We start from the raw sequence: 24,133 nt of genomic DNA on the forward strand, positions 1-24,133 counted from the left end.
AATGGTTTCAACTGATTGCGGCCAACCAACCAATTTTTACTTGATGTAGAATTAATCGGCACATACTTTGCGGTGCACCTCGATATATGTCATTGACTGGAAGTGCCCATTTTGCCTCATTTTCCCCTAAAAATACTGTTTTTTTCTGAATTCAAAATTAGTATCAACTGATTGCTGCATACCTACCATATTTTTCTTGATGCAGAGTTGGCAGGAACATTTCATGAGGCACACCTCGATCCATGTCATTGACTGGAAGTGCCCATTTTGGCCCATTTTCCCCTATAAATACAGTTTTCCTGGATTAAAAATAGTTTTAACTGATTGCGGCTAACCAACCATTTTTTACCTGATGTAGAATCAACCGGCACATGCTTTGGGGCACACCTTGATCTGTGTCGTTGACTGGAAGTACCCATTTTGTCTTATTTTCCCCTAAAAACACTATTTTTCTAAATTATACAATTGTATCAACTAATTGCGGCTAATCAATCAATTTTTACTTGATGTAGAATTAACCGGCAAATACTTTAAGGTGCACCTCGTTCTGTGTCTTTGGGTGGTAGTGCCCATTTTGCTCCATTTTCCCCTAAACTACGGATTTTCTGGATTTTAAAATAGTTTCAATTGATTGCAGCTAATCAATATTTTTTTCCTGATGTAGAATCGACCTATGCATACTATGGGATACACCTCGCGATGTACCTGCTTGGTTGACCGCAATTAGTTGGAACTAATTAGGGGAAAATGAGGTGAAACGGGCAATTTCAGACTAACGCATAGCGCGAGGTGTGTTCCATAATATGCATAGGTCGATTCTATTTCAGGAAAAAATATTGGTTAGTTGCAATCAATTGAAACTATTTGAAATCCAGAAAACCCGTAGTTTAGGGGAAAATGAAGCAAAATACGCACCACCACCCAAAGACACAGAACGAGGAGTGCCCCAAAATATGTGCCGGTTAATTCTACATCAAGCAAAAATCGATTGGTTAGCCGCAATCAGTTGAAACATGTCTTTAATTCAGAAAATAGTATTTTTAGGGGAAAATGGGGCAAAATGGGTACTTCCAGTCAAAGACACAGATCGAGGTGCGTCCCAAAGTATGCGCCGGTTAATTCTAAATCAGATTGAAAATGGTTGGTTAGCCGCAATCAGTTAAAACTATTTTTTAATCCAGAAAAACAGTTTTTTAGGGGAAAATGGTGCAAAATGAGCACTTCCAGTCAAGGACACGGGTAGAGGTGTGCCTCAAGAAATGTTTCTGTCAATTCTACAGCAAGAAAAAATGGTAGGTAAGCCGTAATCAGTTGATACTAATTTTTAATTCAGAAAAAACAGTATTTTTAGGGGAAAATGAGGCAAAATGGGTACTTCCAGTCAATGACATATATCGAGGTGCACCCCATAGTATGTGCCGGTTAATTCTACATCAGGTAAAAATTGTTGGTTGGCCGCAATCAGTTGAAACTATTTTTTAATTCAGAATAACTGCATTTTAGGGGAAAATGAGGAAAAATGGTCACTTTCAGTCAATGACACAATCAAGGTGTGTCTCATAGAATGCTCCTGTCAATTCAACATCAAGAAAAAAATTGTTGGTTAGCCGCAATCAGTTGAAACTATTTTTTAATCCAGAAAAACAGCATTTTTAGGGGAAAATGAGGCAAAATGGGCACTTCCAGTCAAAGATACAGATCGAGGTATGCTCCATAGAATGCACCTGTCAATTCTACATCAATAAAAAATTGGTTGGTTAGCCGCAATCAGATAAAACCATTATTTAATTCAGAAAAACAGTGTTTTTTAGGGGAAAATGGGGCAAAATGGACACTTACACTTAATTCCGGTGAATGAAACTATCACCAATCGATTCCTTGACATTTTTCCATTCGGAAAAGATGGGCTTCAAAGATCGCAATCAGCCGCAATAATTAGGTGCCTTTTCGGGTCGGTTTTTTCCCACTGTGCATTGTCAGAAAATAAAATTAAAGCAAAACTATACTCAAACTGTTCTGACAATAATGCCAAAGTGTTCGATATTGTAAAAAAATAAATAAAATCAAATAAAAAATAAGTAAAACTGTTTTCATGATCTCATAACCCATAATAAAATCCAAACCCAAAACTCTTAGCCCTCTCTTACCCCTATTGTGTCAAATCTATGATTATTGTTGTGTAATTTGAGAATTCATTTATATGTATAAATATTATATGTATATATATTATATGTATATATATTACATGTATATACATATAATAAAAATACATATAATATTTATACATATAATATACATAATACAAATGAATACACAAATATTGAATATCGTAAAAACAACTTGTTTAACTCCCGCAAGACCCTTAACAAAACAAACAGCACCAAACTGTGATTCTCGAAATAATTTACACGGTAAAAAAATTTTTTTCTACTAAATGTAAAAAATTGTGAAATGTTTGAAATGTCATAACTTTTTTGTTTATTAGTTTACCATCCCCAAATTTTTATGGTAGATAGCTTATATAACGGACCATTTTCCCTTAAAAAATGACGTTGGTAAAAAGATAGGGTTTTGAGATATTTAAGTTTTTGTGACAAAAATTATATTTTTTAATGCAAAAAAAATATTTTTTTTACAGTGTATATTTTTTTTAGTAATCACCATTTAGTTATCTAACTTTGCTGAAAAAATCATAACAATCGAACAAACCGTTTTTGCTGTGCAGCTTTTTGAATATTTTTCAACCATTTTCATATACACCCTTTTGAAAAGTTAGTCGTGACTCAACATGAAGATATGATATCGAAAAATGGTGATTTAGATGGAACTGAAAAACTGTGCAAAGTTTCAGCTCAATAGAAAATCATGAATTAAAAAAAGTCCTAAATTTTGATGCTGTTGCTTGGAATCGCTCAATTACATTTAATAATATTCGCTTTATTTGGATGAATACGCAATATTTATGACATTATATCACTGAAAATTCAACTAAACAGTTGCTAATGATCCTCATGAATACAGATTTAAATAATCCTAATGGATGCAAGAGCTTAATTTTGCGCCAGCACTTCACTAAATTTAGCCCAATTTTACAATTTATGATATAAAATCAACCAGAACTACAGGAAGACTACAATCATAACCCCTTTCTTTTCTTTTGCCCCAAAATGAACAGGAACATCTATATTCGAAATCTTTTGATAGAAACACATCATTTTTACTTAACCAAATATCGTCAAATTGATGGAAAGTTGAATAAAAGCTGTTATTACAAATCGTCTTCGTAATTTAAAATATTCATCTAATGGTTCAATGGTAGCGAAGACAATGCTGACCTTCCAAGTTGAGTTTGATGAATTCCCGAAGTATCTTCATTGTATATTGATGTTGTATACGATGTCTTTTCCAAGTTTCATCAGGATTGATACACAAAAACTTATGAATTTTCCATTTAAAAGTTTAAAAATCGATTTTTTTTACAATTTAATTAGTTTAATAAGGGTTATACGCAAAAAATTGAAACCGGAAGTATAATGCAATGATTGTTTTGAGTCAGCAGCATTTATACTTGAGATTTAATTCGATTTTTTTTTAGTTTTTTGGGATATCTTTAATAACTTATCCATAAAACACTAGTTTACCAAGTCTGTGCCCTATTTCTCGTATTAAAAGACCTTGTTACTTAAGTATTTCGTTAAACTTCTTTGGTTTGGTCTTGATAAGCTTTATTTGGTCGTTTAAAGCAGTAATAATGAGCATACTTCATGATAAAGCAGCTGATCTAAGGAAAACCCGAAGTGCGGCTATAGAAAATGGTCGCCCAAATTGTCGAAAAACTGTATTTTTTATATGGAAAATAGACACATGAAGAAAGTTATGCTTGCAAACATCATATTTTGCAATAACTATCAAATGCATATTGTTTTCCATATCGATTGTATCTTTGATATTGCTAGACATGTGAAACTGAGGGTGCGGCTATAGAAAGTGGTCGCAGTGTACTTCGTGCACGTTTGTCCTCTTCGGATTCTATTTGCTGCGTAACAACGGCTTCTTCAACCGCGAAAAACTTTCGCATGGAATCGTGCAGTTCGGTATTACTTATGCACTCGGCGACATGTACGTGTAACTGTTCCACCGATTCACTCGTAGAATTTCTCCCGTACACGCACCATCCTAATCGGGTTTTTGCGGCAACTGGGTCATTGTTACCTCCTTCGCGAATTCTTAAACTGGTTATCATCCGTACGTGTTCGATCCCAATAATCATGCCTGGCTTGGCGTTGATATAACTGTCCACGGGAATCCCTTGTAAATGAGGGAAGGCCTTTGCTAATTCCGTGTAGTTCAACGTTTGATTTGGAAGTCCTAGTTCTTGCACCGTCCGAACGTCGTTTAGTAAATATTTTTCCTCCTTATTGGCTCCAGAAATCTTCACGCTTATTCGCCTAGAGGCCTTCTCGTGACGACCGATCTTTCCAGTCCAACTCAGCCAAAGGCTGTCTGGTTTGCCCTCGATACCTAGCTGTGTCGCAATTTCTGCTTCGAGCAACGTTGACGATGACCCGTCATCCAGGAATACGAAAGTGTCTACCTGTTTCCCGTTACCATACAATGTTACAGGAAGGTAACGGAATAGCGTAAATATAGGATTTAGTCCCGTGGTGGTTTTGGTGGACTGCAATGTTCGTACTTCGACTGTCGGCATTCTGACTGTGGACACTGTGCAGTAGCGTATGATGCCTAATGCGGCATCCTTCCACATTGCATTCTTTCTTCGATCGACAGGGCCACTTCCGATGCGGAATCAAACACAACCGGCAGAGATTTTTCTGCCGAACAGCCTTCCAGCGTCCTCCAATGTCCAAAGCCTTGAATCCCGAGCAATTCAGGATCTGATGACCATCCTTATCGCAGTATGAACAGGCTTTCGACGAAGATTCCCCACATGTGCTCTCCTTCGTTGCTGCACTTGACGACTCACCCATGTGGGTGAAAAGTTTCTCCTTCTGCTTCGGCTTATCGGTTCGATTATGCTTCTGGTGATTTTGCGCTGAATCCACATCGATACTTAGCTCGGATACTAGGTTCACTAAACCCGACATAAAGCTGTTGAACGTCGCCAAGTTGACGTTCACGCACTGCTGTTTGTACGTGCCCCACTGCATTTTCAAGGATGTTGGAAGCTTCTCTATCAACTCCTGCAGCAGCATTGGATTTGCTAGGTGCGCTTGTTGATCTGCAAGAATGATATGATCGACGAGATTTTGTATCGCCAACCCGTACGCAACGATGGAATTGAGATTGTCCGATTTTGGAGAAGGAACATTTCTGACTTTCTTCAGTAGAGAGTTTATGAGTATTTCTGGGCGCCCATATAACTTATGCAGGGTGTTCATTACGAATGGAACGGAAGCAGGCAGCAGGAGACGGCTGCGAACTGCTTCCAGTGCTGAACCCCCTAAGCTGCGCTGCAACCTGGCCAGATTTTCGGCGTCCGTGTAACCGCATACTTCCGTAGTGTTCGTGAAGGAGCTGTAGAACATCGGCCACTCTTGGGGGTCGCCACTGAACTTCGGCAATTCACGCGGCATAACTTGTCGTGCCGCTAACTGAGCGCTTGTTGGTCCTACTGAATGTAGTGGTGGATTGTTCCTCGTATAACCGGTCCCCATCGCCTCTGTTATCACCGGATGTGGAACCGACGCATGACTCCCATGGAAAACTCGTGGGTTGGCCTGAATACCGAAGGACGCATCAACCACAGATGGAATTGGGTGGAACGACGAACTTGTACACGCTGCGACTTCCGGGTTTGCCAGATACCATATGGATTGGCCCCGCGCCAATGTAGCTTCTGGAACAGCGGGATACTGGAAAGAACTTGTACTTTGCAAAACTGGTTGATTTTCCACCGGTAGTGACACTGGATTTGTTGGAATGAAACAGGGCAATCGTGATGGAGGATTACTCGTTGTTGGAACTGGATACTGTAGATGATTTCCGTAGGTACGGTGGAAAATATGAGGGTTGGCCGACATCGGTACGGTTGCTGCCGAAGACATACTAATCACTCCTGGATACGAATAGACCGGTACTGTACCGGAAGTAATATGCTGGGTCGCGCTCATTTTCTCCGCTCTCCTGCTCACCGTATCTGCTGGTGAAGTACTTGCAGGAACTGCGTGGGCTAACGATGATACAGTCCCAGCAGCCGCTGATACCGTTATATCTGGAACTGCAGAATGCGTGGTTGGGTTACACGATGCGCTTCCTGGTACTGCTGTTGTCGCTAGTAGTTCGTAGGATTGCGCCAAAGCTGTCACACTACCACCCTGAACTGGAATTGTCGGATCCGCATACAACATTCCCTGGTTGAGCGGAACGGCCGACTTCTTCGTGTTGGAGATCGAGCATGTAGGTGCTGCTTTTGCTCCGGTTTCAACCTCACTGGCTATGGGTAATGGGAAAGCCGAACCCGCTTGAGTCGTTGATGGTCTCGGGGGAACTACTCCATCTGCAGAGGAGCCCTTATTTAGCCACTTCTCCAGCTGAACCCGCTTGCTTCTCACGCTGACGCCGCTTTTCCTGCTCGAAGACTCCTTCTCCTCGCCGATCTGCATCAGTAGCTCGTACTTCTGCTTTAAGAACTCCTGTTCGTCGTCCATCGCCTTCAGCTTGGCCTCTTCTTCCATTCTACGGATTTTTAACTCCTCTGCAGCGCGTTTCTTATTCAGCTTCTGTTGCTCTTCCAGTAGTTGAAGGCTGAGCTGTAGTCTCTGCGAAACTCGACTACTCTTGCTAACCGACGACTCGTTGAACGAGACCTCAGACTTCGAGGAACCGTTCCAGTCGGCTAGACAAGCACTACATTTCCAACTCCTATCGGGTTCTCCGATGGAATCAGTAACACCGGTGCACTGGAAATGTACCCATCCTTCACAAATATCGCAACACACCATATTGTCATCGATATCACCGCGATCGCACTTCTTACACTGCTTATCACCGCCCGGAGTTGAAACGTTGACATTTTTCTCGGACATCGCGACCGCGAGACAGAACTAACTCTGACTATGATTAAATTATCTACTAGTAGAGCGATTCGCAACCGGATGGGTGCGGTAACAACGAAAGCTACACACTAAATCTACTGCACTTACCTGCTCTCCGTATTCCGTCCCGGGCCGCATTCGGTTGTTAAGATCCACGGTTGGTTCGCTTCGCCACGCTCGGCGTACTACGACGAAAGCTGTCTTCGATGGCGAATCGTCTCTCTGACCTCCACGGTTCTCGAATCCGTAGCAGAATCGTCCGACGGGTAACAATCGTTCATCCAACTTAGGATGAAATTCCTCGTAGATTGTTCCCAATTTCAGAAAAAACACCGTCTTGTGAGTTGCTATTAAGCAGCTACAAGGCTGTAATTTATTAAGTCAATCATTAATAATGTCTTTGGGTAAGTATGAGGGGTTTCTTACAATTTCAGTGTTTTACTGCCAACTGCGGACAATCTACCGCGAAGGACAATCTTATCGACGATCATCAATTAACGGGAAATCTACAGGTGTTCATATGATTCAAGGTTAAGGTGAGTATAATGTTTTCATTTCAGGCAAAACGTACCCTAAATTCAGCTTTAATTCACGCACGACTACTAATGAGCTACTTAGGAATCCAATATTTTAACTCTACAAACGTATGTAATTAAAGAATCCATTAATACAGTGTTAACATCAGTAAATTTACAAACTCACTTCGAAAAACCAACTATTGCAACAACTCACTCGTGGATATAGTTCAATATTATTGCTGATTCATGATACAGGTTCTGATAAACGAATTCTGACAGTGACATACGAATTCTGTCAACCCGCATCTTTACACCGACTCGTCCGAGGGAACGGTAAGTTGCTTCACTCTCTGCGTGCCGCAACGAGGGGTACCGCCAACAATAGGGTAGACGGTAGGGAGAAGAGTAGAATAGAGAGGTTTGAGGGTAGGAAAAATGTTAGGGTAGAGAGTAGAGTAGATGGTACGATTAAGCACAATATATACTAGAGGGTACGGTGAAGGATATGGCAGTGGTTATAGTAGAGGATAGTTTAAAGGGTAGGGCAGATAGTAGGGTTGAAGGTTGTGATAGAGCGTAGGATAGAGCGTTGGAATAGAGGGCAACGAAGACAGTAAGGTAGAGGCTAGAGAATAGAGTGAAGAATTGAGATGAGATTAGATGAGCTGAGGTTCTTTTATGAGATACCTTCAGGAATTCTTTCCAGGATTTCTTCAGACATTCCTTTCGATAATCTTCTCAGATTTATTCCCGAGATTCCTTCAGATATTGCTTCCGAGATTGCTGTATGGATTTCTCCGGAGTTCTCTTCAGGGATTTTTGCAGGCGTTGTTTTGGAAAATCATGAAAGGATTCTATTAGTTATTCTTTTCTGCATTCTTTCAGGGATTTGTGCTGGAATTCCTTCAAAGATTCCTTCCATGATTCCTGCTGTTATTCCTTAAGGGATCCCTCCCAAAAAAAAATGAAAAAATATACGTTTCTTCCGAGATTGTTTTCAGGCAACCCAAGATCATAGAGACATCTTCTATGGTTCTTGCAGGAATGTCTACTCAGCTTCTGGCCGGCATTCCTGTCATGATCTCTCGAGGGAATACATCAGGTATTCTTTACGGGATTCCTTCAGAAATAACTTCAGCGATTTCTGCCAGAATTGCTTAAGAAAATCCTGAAAGGATTCTTTCAGAAATTTTACCCAGCATTCTTTCACGTATTCCTTCTGGAATTGCTTTACAGATTCATTTTAGTATACTTTCAAAGTGTTCTGTCGAAACATATTCAGAGAATCCTAATGGAATTCTTTCTATGAGCCGGGATCCTCGCTCGGGATTTATACAGCAATTCCTCCCGGGATTTCTTCTGTGATAATTTCAGGGATTCCTACCAAACTTTCAGTTGAGATTCTCTCAGAACTCTACCAGATATGACTCTCAGAATTCCTTCTGTATATCCTCCCAGGATTCATTCGGGGATTTCACATTATCTTTTCGATGTAACTTTGATAGTGCCCAGAACAACACCATAATATTCACATATTGTTCACGAATAAACAATCATGGAGTAGTACAAACATAGGTGGAGAAGCCGTGTAGAATATATCTGGTTGAAATTTTATATCAAAACATGGAATGATGATTAACCTGGGCGTGTTGGTAGAATACCTGTAAATACGAGACACCGAAGACGACCATATAGTTGAGGTCGAAATACGTATCTGACAAATTAAATGGAACATTACTTAACACGATTTTCTTTTTTAAATATAAAAAACTTTTGAAAAGTTTACGTATGGTGAGTACGTAAAGAGAGTTTGTCGGGTGCTGAAGGAAAAACTCAATTACTTTATTAGAAATAATTATCTGTGTAAAATCTAACTTTTAAAGTATTTTAACGTTTGCTTATGCCACACATAGTGAGCTCTCTTTAATTGATTTGTTGAAAAATATGAGAAATGATGAACACTGCAGTCGAAACTACATGAAATTACAAGAACCATGCATTGCATACTTTTAGGCGTTTATCGGGTTCGATTTCTGCCCCAATTTATAAGTCCTTTTTCTATTCTTTTTGAGTGGTTATCATCTCTCTCACTTGTTTAGTTAGAGCTGCATTTTATCTATACGGATCAGAATATAACGATAGCGTGGAAGTTGTGCTGAAGTAGAACTCAAGAAAATTATCAGATATTGACGATCTACAATGAAGATTTTTTTTGGAACTACACCATAGACTTCCATTTTTTTCATCAAATCATGTTTATTTTATTGGAACTTGACCTTTGATAACAAGTTTATTTGAAGATTTAAATTGTGAGACACCTTGGGCGTTAACGGGTTAACTGACAGGCACGCGGAACGTGCACAACAACGCCTTCGTGGTGCGAAAACCCTAACATTCTAGGAGAATTAAATGTATCGGTTCAACAGATTCAAAAGCAATTGTATAGTGGTAATATGAAATTCTTGATTGCAAAAATCCAAACAAACAATACTCACAATTCGCTCATCCTCGACGACCTGATCGGCTAGCACTTCGATGGTTTCGTTCATCGAGTGGTAGTTGCGTTGCTCCTTCTTGGATTTGCTGCGAATTAAGCTCGAATTTCGGTTTTTCACATTCACACCTTTGTCGAAGGAAAAATCACTAAATGGTGGCGAGCTAAAACGCTTCGGATTCAGGTAGGAATACGGCGACGGCTGTGCCGAACGGGGTGTTTTCCGCCCCGGTGGGCTAGCATTGTCACATTGTGATTGATTGCCACCGGCGATGGCTTGGTTGTTGAAATTGCTATTGGACACACTGAATTTGCTTTCACTGTAGCGGTCGTAGTTGTTGTTGTTGGCTTTGGCACTACCGCTATAATCACTGGCACTGAGGGTAGACGCGGGAAGGGATTTCGCGGGCAACTGGGGGATAGGAGGCGGTATTGGATTCGGAGGGACCGGACTCGTGCAGGCCATGGAAGACCGACGAGAAGAGCCATTGTCGATAAGTGTGGGTGTGGCTGAACCGCAATAGCTTGTAGATCTCCGCGACCGGTTGGAGTCGATGGTGTCTCTGAAAATTAAAAAAATATGTAAAACTGATTAGAGGGCTTACATGTGAAATCGATTTATAGTCATTATTTCAAAACTTGTAAAGTATTAAAAAATACAATATCAAAAAAATGAAAAGATTTGAAGGCAAGTCAAAAAAGATTATTTTTCAAAATAGTATCCAATTCCAAGAATTACATTATTCTAACCACCAGGTGCTGATGTCAACATAACGACTAGAGGAAATTAATTAGTTCCAGGATTACGTGAGAACTGTCATGCTGGTTTACCAAAATAAACGTCTTCAGTGATGGTTTGAATCAGCTAAATGCCTATGCTGATCCGCGTTTCAAGCGGGCGTACTATTCCGTCGCCGATTCAAATGTCCTAGCAATAATGACTTTTTCATCCGCAGAGCAAGGAAATTCACTTATTGAATTTTTTGGATTTGGCAGATTATATACCTTTCTTCCACTCCTCCGATAGTTGTTCGGTTGTCCAGATCCTGACTATCACCGGTGCAGGCCCATCTTGATGATTTCAACTGCGACACCATACCGTCCTTACTTATCCCTAGGTGTGCCTCAACAATCTATTGAGGATGATCTTTTCGAGAACCTTCTCCACCGTGTCGATCAAGCATATTGGTCTGTATTGGTCTCCGAGTGGTTTCCCTGCCTTTGGCAATATAACCAGGCTCTGTCTCTTCCAAGCTTCTGGGAAAAGTCCCTCGTCCAGGCGTTTTTGTATAGCAGACCTGAATATCTCGGGAGCCTTTGCAATAGCTACATTTAAGGCCAGATTCGGAACTCCGTCCGTATTCGCATTGGCATTCAGATAGGGACACTAAAAGCAGGCATTTTTTTGTCCTTATCTCGATCCTCAGCACGACTTCATCAGCAGTGAACACCACCCTTCGTTCGTATCGCTCTTCCTCAGATCGTGCTCGCTGCATCCGCCGCCTAGGCAGTAGGCAGGCGTGGCGCAGGTCCACAATCGCGTCGGTCCACCAGTAAGTCGGTGGCCTTCCATTTCTAAGGTAGACTCGCCTAGGCATGATCGCAACGCACGCACGCGAGAGCACCGCTAAAAGCTCGTCGCCGTCTAAACCAAATAGGTTTCGCTTACGGTGGAACACCTTCCTAAACACCTCTTCGTCAAAGTATGATGTCTTCCACCTGCGAGAGCTTGGCCTTGCCTAGCCGCCTCTTCCTCTACCCGTCGCCTGCTGTTGTTGTAGTCGATACTGCAGCGAACCACCAGATGATTGCTGTGAGTGTAGCTATCGTCTACTATCCAGATCGAACTACTTGTTAGGCCAGAACTACAAAACGTAACGTCAATAATCGGCTCCGAACCATTCCGACTGATACTGCGTATGTCGGCTCCCAGATTCACAAGCTTGGCGTCGCTTCGCATCGCCTTGAAGACGTCCGAGTACTTAGACTGTTCGATCTTGATGACGAGCGCCCTTTTGGTTTGGCTTCCTTGTTCTCCCTTGTTCTCCTCGACCTGCCACTTATTTTTTCTTCCTCTCCCGCTCGACTTTTGACCAAGGGAGGTCCTCCCGTTAGTCCACCCTACTCTGTGGTTGCGGAGGGCCTAACAATGGTCGCAACCCCATGTTCCCTTCCATCCGGGATGGGCCAACCTTTTCAGGCCCACCCTTCCCAGCTTTCCGGGACGTCTGGCTGGGGTCCGACTTTCTGGCATTACTGCCGACCTTCAGGGTTAGTATTCTCCTAGTCTTGCGGGCATCGTCAGACTGCTCCTCACCTGACGGCTGCCTCACCCGCTTCTGCGTGTGCATATCACGAGCAGTTGCATCCACCACACCTTTTGAACTACCTGCAAAAGCTAAGGCCTCCGTCTGGATAGACTTCGTAACCTTTGCTTTGACCGATTCCACCACTGCTGCAATCTTCACGAGTCTAACGTGATCCTGCTTGACATCGTCCATCGACTTACGAAGTCGCAACAAGACCGTGCTAAGGTTCTTGCTTATGTTGGACTTCGTGGACGCAAAGTGGATAATCTTGCCAAGCTGCAACACAGCCACCTCCCTGCAACCGACACCCTAATATCAAGGATAGGGTAGTGTGGGGCTGAGGCCGTCTTCTACAACAATAGTAAAAATCAGGACTACTCGCTCCTCGTACCCACCAAACACATTGCTATGGTCGCCAAACCCTACGTCTCTCCGGAACCACCAAGAAGGTATTGCTTCAGAGAGGGGCTAGTGCACATCGCACCCTTAAGGTAAGCTGCGTAGCTTAGCAGCAACGAACATCGATGACTCGCTCTGGAGAGTCCATCACGGTAACATGCTGGCGCTTAGCCAGTTTCCTCTAAACCATTGCACACGGATTCGGGAGAATCCGCATGCCCGAAACGGTGTAGATACTGTCGTAAGCAACCATGACCTGTAAGGATCTGTGTCAGGTGGAATGTAACTTCCCCATGGCGCCTATTAATCCAACTATCTACCCTCGGTATCAACCTTTGGTGGAACTGTCCCACGCGCGCTGCCATTTGACCATAGAGGCCATAGAGACCATAGAGGCCATCCTGGCCATCCTGCGTATGCCTCTTGTGCCGCGCATTTCGAAGCACTCCATGTCCTCACTGATAAGAATGCTGATAGGTACCATACCAGTAATGACGCAGAGAGCGTCGTGTGACACGGTACGGTACGCGCTCACAACCCTCAGGTACATAAGCCTGTAAGTACATTCCAGCTTCCGTCGGTAGCATTCAATACTTAGCGCGTTGCCCCACGTCGGGCCGCCATACCTAAGTATGGACGTAGCAACACTAGCCAGAAGCTTGCGCTTACTGGCGTACTCCGCAGAGCTATTGGACATCATCCGGGACAGTGCCGCAATAGCTGTGGAGGCTCTTTTACAGGCATAATCGACGTGGCTACCGAAGGTAAGCTTATGCTTGTGCGGCTCCGTGGTCGTGCGGCTAGGGTCACCAAGCTCTTACTTAGACGCATCGTGCTGAGGAGCGCGGGTTCGATTCCCGCCGCAGCTGTCAGGAAAAGTTTTCGGCTGTGCCACTGGGCGTTGCATGCTAGTCCGTTTGCTAGTGTCGTGCTTCCTTCAAAGAGCGAAAAGTTCACTGGAAGCATTGAACGTGTCCGTGTCTTTTAATCGTCGATCATCACGCTCAAGTGTTTGACGGAGCGCTTTGACAGGATAGTGCACTCTCCTACACTGATCTCCGTCTGCAGCTCGGACTTCCGGTTGTTCACAACCGTCACCTCTGTCTTGTGGTGAGCCAGCTCCAGTTTCCTGGACCGCATCCACGCCTCCACAACCTTGATCGGGTGGTCGGTAGTCAACTTCACCTCCTCGATCGTTTCACCTTAGACTTCGAGCGTAATGTCGTCGGCAAATCCGACAATCTCCACTCCCACTGAATACTCTAACCTCAACACCTCGTCGTACATGACATTCCATAACACCGGACCCAGGATGGAACCTTGCGGGACTCCTGAGGTTATGTGAAAGCACTTCCGACCCACCTCCGTGTCGAAAACTAGTACACGATTCTGGAAGTAGCTTTCGAGAATCTTGTACAGGTACCCCGGTATCCCCAGACGCAAGAGCGCATCGGCAATAGCAGACCAGCTGGCGCTATATTCCCCTCCTCTTAGGCTCGAGTGCTTTCTCGGCGGTTTTTGTAACCGACAAGATAGCGTCTACGGTGGACCTCCCCTGCCGGAACATTCTATTGAGGATGATCTTTTCGAGCACCTGCCTCGCCGTGTCAATTAAGCATATTGGTCTATATGCCGACGGGTCTCCGGGTGGTTTCCCCGCCTTTGGCAATAATACCAGGCTCTGCCTCTTCCAAGCTTCTGGGAAAACTCCCTCGTCCAGGCATTTCTGCATAGCAGACCTGAACATCTCGGGAGCCTCTGCAATAGCTATTTTTAAGGCCAAGTTCGGAACTCCGTCCGGACTTGGGGCCTTACCTACGCTAAGGGACTTAGCTATCCCCGCAAGTTCCACATCGGTGACCCTCTCCTCATCGCCAGCCTCAGTCACCGGCTGTCCTACGAAAGGAGGCCAAGGACTATAGGATCATGACGCAAATATTCTGTAAGGAAAGCAATCTGTTCAACAGTAATAAATCGAGCTCACTCTTTAGGGCGATATACCATTTGGAAAGGGTGACCAATTTTGGACACTTTCCATTATAACTTTCATATCAATTGAAGCGCAAGTTTTGGTTGTATAGAAGTAAATTTGACGTTATTTCAACACAATGCTAGAATAACGTCAAATTAACTTCTATACAGCCAAAATTTGCGCTGCCGTAATCCTTATATGACATGTGTGTTACTTGGATACGTAAGCTGCGATCGGCGCCTTAGATGTTGTAACGTACTTGGGTAACGCTCTTGGGGGAGGGGGAGTACAGTCGAGCGTTACGGCCCATACAAAAATTTTAAGATTTTCATACAAAAAAAACGTTACGGAGGGGGGTAAAAAATGTCAATTTTAGCGCTACGTAATAAATGGATGCTGCTTTAGAAAATGTATATAAAATTGACTGCGTTAATGCGTAATGTACCCAAAATATGACCCCTTGCTAAAGTGGTCGCTCTCCATGTGCATACCATATATACAACTAAGATGGATAGATTTGATTAGTTGGTAAAGCACTTGTCTGCCATGCAAGGGTCATAAGTTCAAATCTCGCCTGAGCTGAGGATTATTCTCAGAATTTCACACATTAGTTATCGAACTGTGTACGTATGAATGTTGTGTTAGTTATGATTAGTGTAAACGTTGATCATCATAAGTCTAGCTCTGCCACTTTCTATATAATATCACTTCTTCAAAACAAAACTTTGAACTCTTGCAAAAAATAATTTAATATTTCGATTAAGTTATAAATTACCTCTTCCGGAACTGCGGACTTCTGAAGAAGACCGGAGTCAGCGGCACAAAGTACCCCAACTGTGGCGGCCCATTGTTCGGCGGATGATAAGCCCCAATCGTCGGAGTGGGAATCGGCGTCTCATCCCCAAACTCCTCCTCTTCTGTCGTGGTCGTGCTAGTCGTCACCCCACTACTGCCGTTCCACTTGTCATCGAGCAGATCTTCGTCGTCTCCGACACATTCTGGCACCGTGTAGCACGGCATTCCTCCGCCGGAACTCGGCGGCATGAGCATCTGCTGCTGATGGTGGTGATACTGATGCCGCTGCATGGCCGTTTGATACTCCATCATCACCATCCGAATGGTTTCAGCTCGGTCTGTCTCTTCTCTAGAGATACAACAAACATCCATTCACCACTACCGACCAAGCGCGATCATCGTCAGTTCTGACCGCCTTTAGTGCTTTCTTCAAAGCACTAAACAGTTGTTTATGTTGGTTATTTTATTTTCAAACCGTCGGTAACGTACACTAAATCATGCATCACGTGTCAAATGACGCGCATCAAATAGGTTGCCATAATTTTTACAGGTTGATGAGCACTACATATTCACTGGTGATGAAATAGGATCAATAACAATTTCCGCTGGGGTCACTGCTTGATTTAACTACTTGTTTAAAAGAAGATACCTACTTCAATCGTAAACACTTGACCCTTAAAACGAAGCACTTGAAATATCAAAACGTTCTTCTGATACAGCACTAATCACCACTGCCCCCAACTTGAGTTAAAGTGCAATTGATCCAGAACAACTGCGCTTTCCCGAGGAAACACTCTGAAAACACGTTGAAGACGATGAATTCTTCCTTCCCGCCGATATTTCTAGGTTGAGGCTGAGCGTAGTTTTGGGATGAGACAGGGCCCCGCTGGCGTTTCAACAAATTAGGAGAGAGCGATACCGAATGGATCGATTACAACATTATGGTAATAATATGGTAATGTAACTTCTCTTGATGTTGATGGACACGTACTTCTTTCAGTGTCAGACAAATGTGGTATTCCTATTGAATTCTTATTAAAATGATGAAAAGCATTACTCGAGTAGAATGCACCACGTCGTCTTTAGAAATTAGTCTATAAATTCAAAGAAAGCTCTGGTTGTTTTGTTTCTAGTTTTTTAGAAGAGCACGAATGACAACAAAAAGAACGGAATCAAAAGGTGTCGTATTCGCTTTATTCTCAAATAGGATGAAGAATTCGCACTGAAAATTATAATGCAACAAGGAAACGCATGGTTGTTCAATTTTCGTTCCTTATATGCGTCGTTAAATAAATAGCGAAAAATGAACAACCATGCGTCTCCATGTTGCATTTTTTTTTCAATGCAGCAGGCAATTTTGCGGAGATTTTGTTTGGCAATCACTGTCATCAAATTAATACCGTAACTCGCCGTGCAGGTACCGTAAACCGGGGTAACTTTGATAATGCGAAAGGCATGGAATATTTCGTCCCCTTAATGCTAGAACTAGGTAACTCAAAAATCATAGGTTCGAGAAAAACGTCTTTAAAAATTTCACAATTTTTAATGCAGTTGTTCCAAAGGTATGGAGCCTTTAAAATATTTTTTTAGCATTGATTGCTTAAAGTCCGCCCCAGAAAGTATGGACGCAGAGAGAAAATACTGGCATTTAAAAATTATTAATGACTAGTCGTTTTTGAAGGCTGCATCCTGTTTATCAATCTATTTTCTCAGCATTTGTGCAGCGGTTTATTTGATCCCAATAGTTTGTTTCAAAATACATAAACTTTCAGCGGAACATGTTCGAAAAATTGTGCACAAATGATGTACAGAGCTTGAAATGTCAATTAGGAAATGAGCTAACTATGGAGCGAGTAAGGGAGAAAATCGTACAAGCAGCAATCAGGATGCACGGTGAGAAGAACACGTTTGAGCATAAGAAAAAAATTGGGTCAAAAATAAAGGTCCTGGTAATCCTAGTTTGGATAGAAGTTTGATGAAGGAATTTGAACACAAGCAAAATCCTGTTACACTGAACGAAATATGACCAAAAAATACCATTTCGAATCCTAATGTTTATCGTGGCAAAGTGCGTTTGCATTTTCGACCCTATAGTAAGTAGAAACAGTCAAAAAGAAGCCTGTAACAAGAGCTATCAATAAGGCCCAAACATCTGAAGACTAAGTGCGTCCATACTTTCTGGGGCAGTCTTTATTCAGCTTCTACTCTTTCTGCTACAACAAAAAGTTTTGAACTATTTTGGTTCAAACCTTTTATAAAAATAATAAACGGTTGAAAAATTGTCGGGTTACCTAGTCATAGCACTCTAAATGCAACATAAATAATGGAGGAGATGTTCTGAGATACCTAGTTTTTACCACTATTGATATAATTCTTTTCAATTATCTTGCTGTAGTATGCAAATTAAAAAGGGTTCACATATTGAAATTAACGTGTAATTACTGAATTTGCTAGGATGCCTATTATATCACCAATTGACACCTTAAAATGTTCATAAAATAATTGTCTACGAACAATCACAGTTTTTAGCTAAGTCAATACAAGTAAAATATTTTAAGTTTTTAGGCCTAGAATGAAAAAAACAATAGTAGATTTTCTATTTACTAACAAAAGAATGACTAGTAACATTTTCATGTCCAAGCGTCCGATAGCTTTTAACCTGTGCGGTTGGAAATAGATATGATTTTCTTAGTTACCTAGTTATAGCACTCAGTTCTTGTATTCTACACTGAGATACCTAGTTTTGAAATTGGTGAATATTTTCGTCGTTTAAAATCATATTTCATTGGTCTTTGGATATATTATAGAGCTCAAAAAGCTCGATATAATGTGTAACGTTTTGACGTTTTTCATCTTTTTAAGTAAAATAAAGTTTGAATTCAGTTTGATAAATTTGGATAAATCTGTTTTTTGTTTCTTTAAATTATTACTATTTTAGTTAATTTGTAGTTTTTGACGTTTTTATCTTAAAGTAAAATCTCGTTAATTAGATTCGTTGATTTTGGCTTGGAGTTTGAACCGTTTCCTATAATAGAGATTATCCGTTTCATGTAAGGTTTGTGTCTAGGCTGAGCTAATGACGATTCATGTTATGCATCTTATAGGACTTTTTCGATGGCGCTAAATAGTTTTGCGGCCATGTGCGGTTTGAATTTGGCGCACTTGTAAATAATAGTTTGTAGATTGTATAGACGACTGTTTCTATAGCAGGAAATTTACTTGACTAGAGAATTCGACTTGACTCCATCACTTTCAGTTTGAGTCGGCTGGAGAACAGAAGCTAGCTTGAGCGACCTTCTGCCAGTTTTAAGTTTTGTTAAAGGTGTGTAGTGTTTTTGTAGTAAATGTAGTTTCGTAATGTAGTGTCATTTGAAGTGAATTTAACGTTAATTGTCTTTGTTTTTCATTCTGTAGTGACTTTAATTTTCGATTTTGTCGCCAGGGGCAGATGCTCTGTTTCCTGTGCGTTTAGTTGTTGTAAAAAAGGTAATTGTAAATTTGAATTCGTTTTTAGTGTATATTGTTTAAACTCTGTGTTTCGTCCTTGGACCTCAGCGTCCAAGAGACGCTTTTTATTTTTGGGCTTTAAGCCATATTCAGTGCTCTACTGGTGCCACAGAACAGATGTGTATCTTCGAGCAAATGTGAAGTTTCGAGGTGGAAGTCGTCCCGAGCAGAAGAGAAAAACAACAGCATAACAAAATGCGTTATTTTGGCAAAATAACTGCATAATGGAATTAGTAATTTTCATGTTATTAACATAACATATTGAGTTATAAACTTGGCTGTCATAAGCGGCAAAATAACAAGTCACATAACAAAAATTTGTTCCTGAAAAATCAATTTAATAACATGTTTTGTTAGTGGCAATAACAACTTAATAACAGTGAATTTGGGAAATATTTCAATAACAAATTTTGATATTAAAGAGTTATTGATAGAAAGCAAAATTAGGGTAAAAACTAACTTTTTTTACTCATTTTTGGGTAATTATTTTAAGTGTGTTATTCTATTTTTAGAAAATAACAGGTCACATAAAAAAAACTCGAATTCATTATAAAACTTACAAACATGGACGGGATTTGAACCTCCAATCCTGCTATCGTAAATTTTCAGTCGCCTTTACCAAAGAGGCTATCACAGCACTTGCAGTGAGGGACGATAGAAGCTTTACTGGTTCTACGTATTGCCAGTCTCCCCATTCCCCCATTTCATGTTTGCCAGTCGCAGGACAAAAATAGACAGAGATTTGAATGCAAGATCAAACAATGAACCTCTCTCTCTTACCAACAGCGCTATCGCGGTGCGCAGACATGTGCACTGTAACACTAATAACAGTGGTGGCGTTCGCATGGCCCGTCGTCGGCTGTTTCGGAACAAAGAGAACGACGAAAAAGTTGCTAGTCGACTATTTATGATTGAGCTTCGTCATGGGGTGCATTTTGGCGGCGACTAAAATTCTTTCCAGACGGAGATGATTTTTTTTTATTTTTTGTTTTGTTCGCGTTGTGAGAACGGCGATTATACACGTACCTACGTGAGCGAAGTTAAAAGGTAATTATATCATATGCCGATATGATTACTTCTGCAGATGCTGTTTAGTTTTATTCTGTTTTAGATTATTTTTAGTAATGAAAAAAGATATTTATGACATAATGTCAAACAATATATGATCTAATAATAATAGATCGAAAGAAAAAAGTTATAATAGACAAATGCAATCATCAATTGAGCAGAATTGTCTGTATAGTTGACATTTTTATTGATTAGAATTATTTAGTAGGTACCATATTTGCTATCTCCACTCTCACTAACATTCATTACTTCGTAATACATAGTCTGTTCGGTACTTTTTGACGTTAACTAAGTTTACTCAATTTTGAGATAAAAAAAAACTCATTTGCAGATGTATCACTTTTTGAAGGTAAAATTTTACTTAACCTATAAGAATTGGGAATCGTAGAAAAGTGATAGGAATTTGGCACCGTAACGGGACTGGGATATTGAAAGAAGGAAATTAACACAAAGATAAACATATCAATAGCTATGATGCTATATTTACCCAAAACTCAAATTATAGCAATGAATAAAATAAAAAATACGGAAGAGTCTGATGAAATTTCTAGAAGTTGCAATGCCTTTATTTTTTACTTCATAATATGAAACAGCAGACAATAAAATAAAGAAGGTAAACTATGTAATGGTTATATCTGCGATAAATTTTCTCCGATTTTGACAATATTGATCTCATTTGATCCAGATTTTTTTTTTCCATCAAAAACAAATCCGACTGAACCGATCTGGTCATCGTGACTTAAGAAAAACCCGAATTGCCATACACGTGGAATTTTCCATAGACCAGCTGCAATTGGCTTCTTTAGTGGTGTTGAGATAATTCCATATTCACAATCTACATGCCAAACTGAGCCGACATCCAAATTTTCATGAACTTTGGTGCCCGGGAACCTATTTAAAAATCGATTTAAAGTTTGTATGGGAGCGATTTGTCGAATCACCCCTCGTCGCATTTCGTACTGGGCGGAGCTGTCAAGCAGTTGCCCAGCTGTCAAAAGGTGATTTCATAAAATCTTTTTGTAATTGAATTTAGGTATCAAAATAAAGTTTTAAAAATCTGAAAAAAATCATACTGGCTTAAAAAAAGGTGCTCTTTCGAATAAAATCAAAAAATCAATATATTATTCTTAATTTGAAAACCCAATTGGTGATTGGTACAAATTAAGTACCTTACCAAGAAAAAAATATGTTAAATTTAAATTTATACGTTCAATATGTAGTCCGTCCAAAGTCTTACACCGTACATCAAACCGTTTTTAATTAGATTTTGTTTTAGATTTTATAGAGGCATTTTAAAATCTTCTCCTGTGTGGTAGGGATAGGATTTTTCGAAACACCATCGTTCTTCTTCTTCATACACCATCAAATCACCAATAGCATATCTACCCAGCCTAGGCCCAAAGTAGGGGGATTAGGGGCATAAAGGACACCCTAAGCAAATGAGTATGTTAGGCCTGTATAACAGACAAAAACTTAACATATTATCAGTTGGCTTACAACTTTAAATTGTTTCCTACGTATTTCAATCATTTACAGCAAGTAGAATGTCATTATTGCGAAGAAATAATGAATTGTAAACCGTGGGTTTTTTTCTGGCTGGCAGGAAAGGTACGGGGCGAAATGGACACCCATCGGGGCATAATGGACACCCCTGCATATTTTATGCTGTATCTTTGATAATATCGACCAGTTAAGTAATTTGCCTACAGAGATCAATACCACAGATATCAAACTCCATTTTAGACGAGTTTACATAACATCAAAGTAAATTAAATGAATTTTAGGCTAAAATAATCGGATTGATTGTTTCCACACTCTCTAAAACGCCTAACAGTATGCAACGCGCATACATCCATTCAGAATTGCCAGTGTTCATTTCGCCCCGAATCGACTACAAAATTGAAATTGCTATTTTGAGTAAGTTCTGATAAAAAATATAATACTTCAACCATTGCTAAATCTGCGTGTACATGTAGATATGTTAACATTTTATTTGTTTTATGGTGAACACATTCAAACACGCGTAGTACCTTATTTACTGCTGCTTCGAAATTATAAGAAATCCACCATATGAAAGACATACTTCAATTTCAATGATATTTTGGTTATTTTGAAGGAATATAAATGATACTTTTGAAAAATAGAACAATGACTTGTTCCTTTACACTTGTGCATTAAAAGTTTTACATAAAAGTCAACGGTTTCGACAAAAACAGGGGTGTACATTTCGCCCCGGGTGTCCATTATGCCCCTAATCCCCCTATTGACTTCAAAGTAATCATTACGAAGCATAAATGTCAATTTCTTGATTTTGCTTTGGCTGACCAAGCCAAGGTTGACCGTAGCATTTTCATAATTCAAATCTCAATTTGTTCATCGAGCACATGTTCTGTTGTGCTGCACGTGGATGTCAAAGCGTTTTCAACAGTGTAATTACGAAGCATGTTTCAAGAGAGACCATATCTTTTCAATACGCTAACTCCACAACAACGCCGATATTACTGCGCCACTTGGGCAGTGGCTGGTATTTTGGGTACTTTTCAGCTACAACTCAGTCAATTTCAGAAATTTAGCAAAACCTCGCGCCGCCCAGCAGGGACTTTGTTTTGTACACATTACAGCACCTCCATGTCACGTAATATACCACACCTCTTATCAAATGTAATACCGTAAGCGTACCATACTTTGCGCACCTAGGGCCTAACTTTGCGCACTTTTCAAAAAATCGTTAAACAGTTTTTCTGGTGCATTATGCAAACTTTTTCCCACGGAATACTAGCTAGTGATATGGGGCATGCACTTTGCCTCAGTTTGGATGTAATGATAAATGGAAGAGGAAGACAAATTGATGAGTGAATATGCAGTTGCTTTCCCTAAAATGCTGTAAATAACGTTGTAGAATGACGTAGGTTTTGTTTCAAAATTTGTTTTAGTTTAGATAGCAATACCATAAAGTATTTGTGCACTCTCAATAATACAATAATAACCAAACTTGTTCCACAACAGAATGTAATATTGAAATGTTATTTAAGGGCTGCATACTAATTGCTTGGTCATAACAATATAAGATTGTCCAACAATACATGTTATGGAAACGTAATGCCTTGATAATTCAATAATAACAAAACAAGATATAAAAACAGGTTTTGTGATTTCGTAGTTATTAATTTGATATTCCCCTCTGCTCGGGGTGAAATTGTCACTTGGAAAACTAGATTGGAATGAATTTCCATGGGAAAATAAAAAATCATCAAAGCGTGCTACGCTGCCTCCCTATGCTCGCTGCAGGCTAAAGCTTGACTTCCACCACCAGGTTCGCTAGTGTTGAGCTATCAAACGGGCAGTACTTTTCGTGACAAAGATTCACCCCCGTGCTGGTGCTCTTCCTCGCCCGCCAATTACTGGCAGCCAAACGGAGTAAAGGGAGAACTTCCGGCCTACCTGCGTGCGGTTGCGCATGATCGGGCAGAGTACCGGACCGCCGACACCCCCTCCGCATCGTTAATTCGGCGAACAATCGGAAGAGCCCACCGTCGTCGACGATTGGCCACGAAGAGAGCATCGTCAACGACCAAAACCCTGCGCAGGTACGTTATTCATGGCCATGATCATACACACATACAACACACACACGTACACAACTCATTTTGACGTTCATTTTGTGAAAGACAATATACATTCAAATGAATTCAATTGCTTTGTTTTACTTGTTTCTATTGTTTTTTTTGTTTGTTTCTTAAGGTATCGTTTAAATAAATTCGCTTCAGTGACTCTTACTTGTTTGCTTGTTGTTGTTTATTCTGCTTTTAGTCTCTTTAGGTGTAAATTTTCGTCATCGATTCAGTTCGTCCATTGTTGTGTATCAGATTCAGTGCGTTTTGGGTTTTTGTACAAGATAGTGGCCGTTCGAAGGAGCCCTTGGGATAAGAGTCGTCAAACGGTCGGGCAAACTTCAAAATGAACCGATGGTCTCTTGTTCGCAAGAGTGGCGCAAAAGCCATCGCGTTTCAAAACTC

At 40.7% G+C, this 24,133-nt stretch overlaps 1 protein-coding gene across 1 annotated transcript in view; it reads right to left on the minus strand.

The window, feature by feature from the left end:
- The window catches only part of LOC109411600 (tight junction protein ZO-1), a gene marked incomplete in the record, with an annotated part of 419,854 nt that overhangs the window by 328,075 nt on the left and 67,646 nt on the right, over positions 1–24,133 (minus strand). The window contains 1 exon segment of the mRNA XM_062857432.1: positions 10,069–10,630. Within this exon segment, the coding sequence (XP_062713416.1) occupies positions 10,069–10,630 (562 nt within the window).

The sequence above is a fragment of the Aedes albopictus genome, chromosome 3 (genome assembly GCF_035046485.1).
Source record: "Aedes albopictus strain Foshan chromosome 3, AalbF5, whole genome shotgun sequence".
NCBI lineage: Eukaryota > Metazoa > Arthropoda > Insecta > Diptera > Culicidae > Aedes > Aedes albopictus.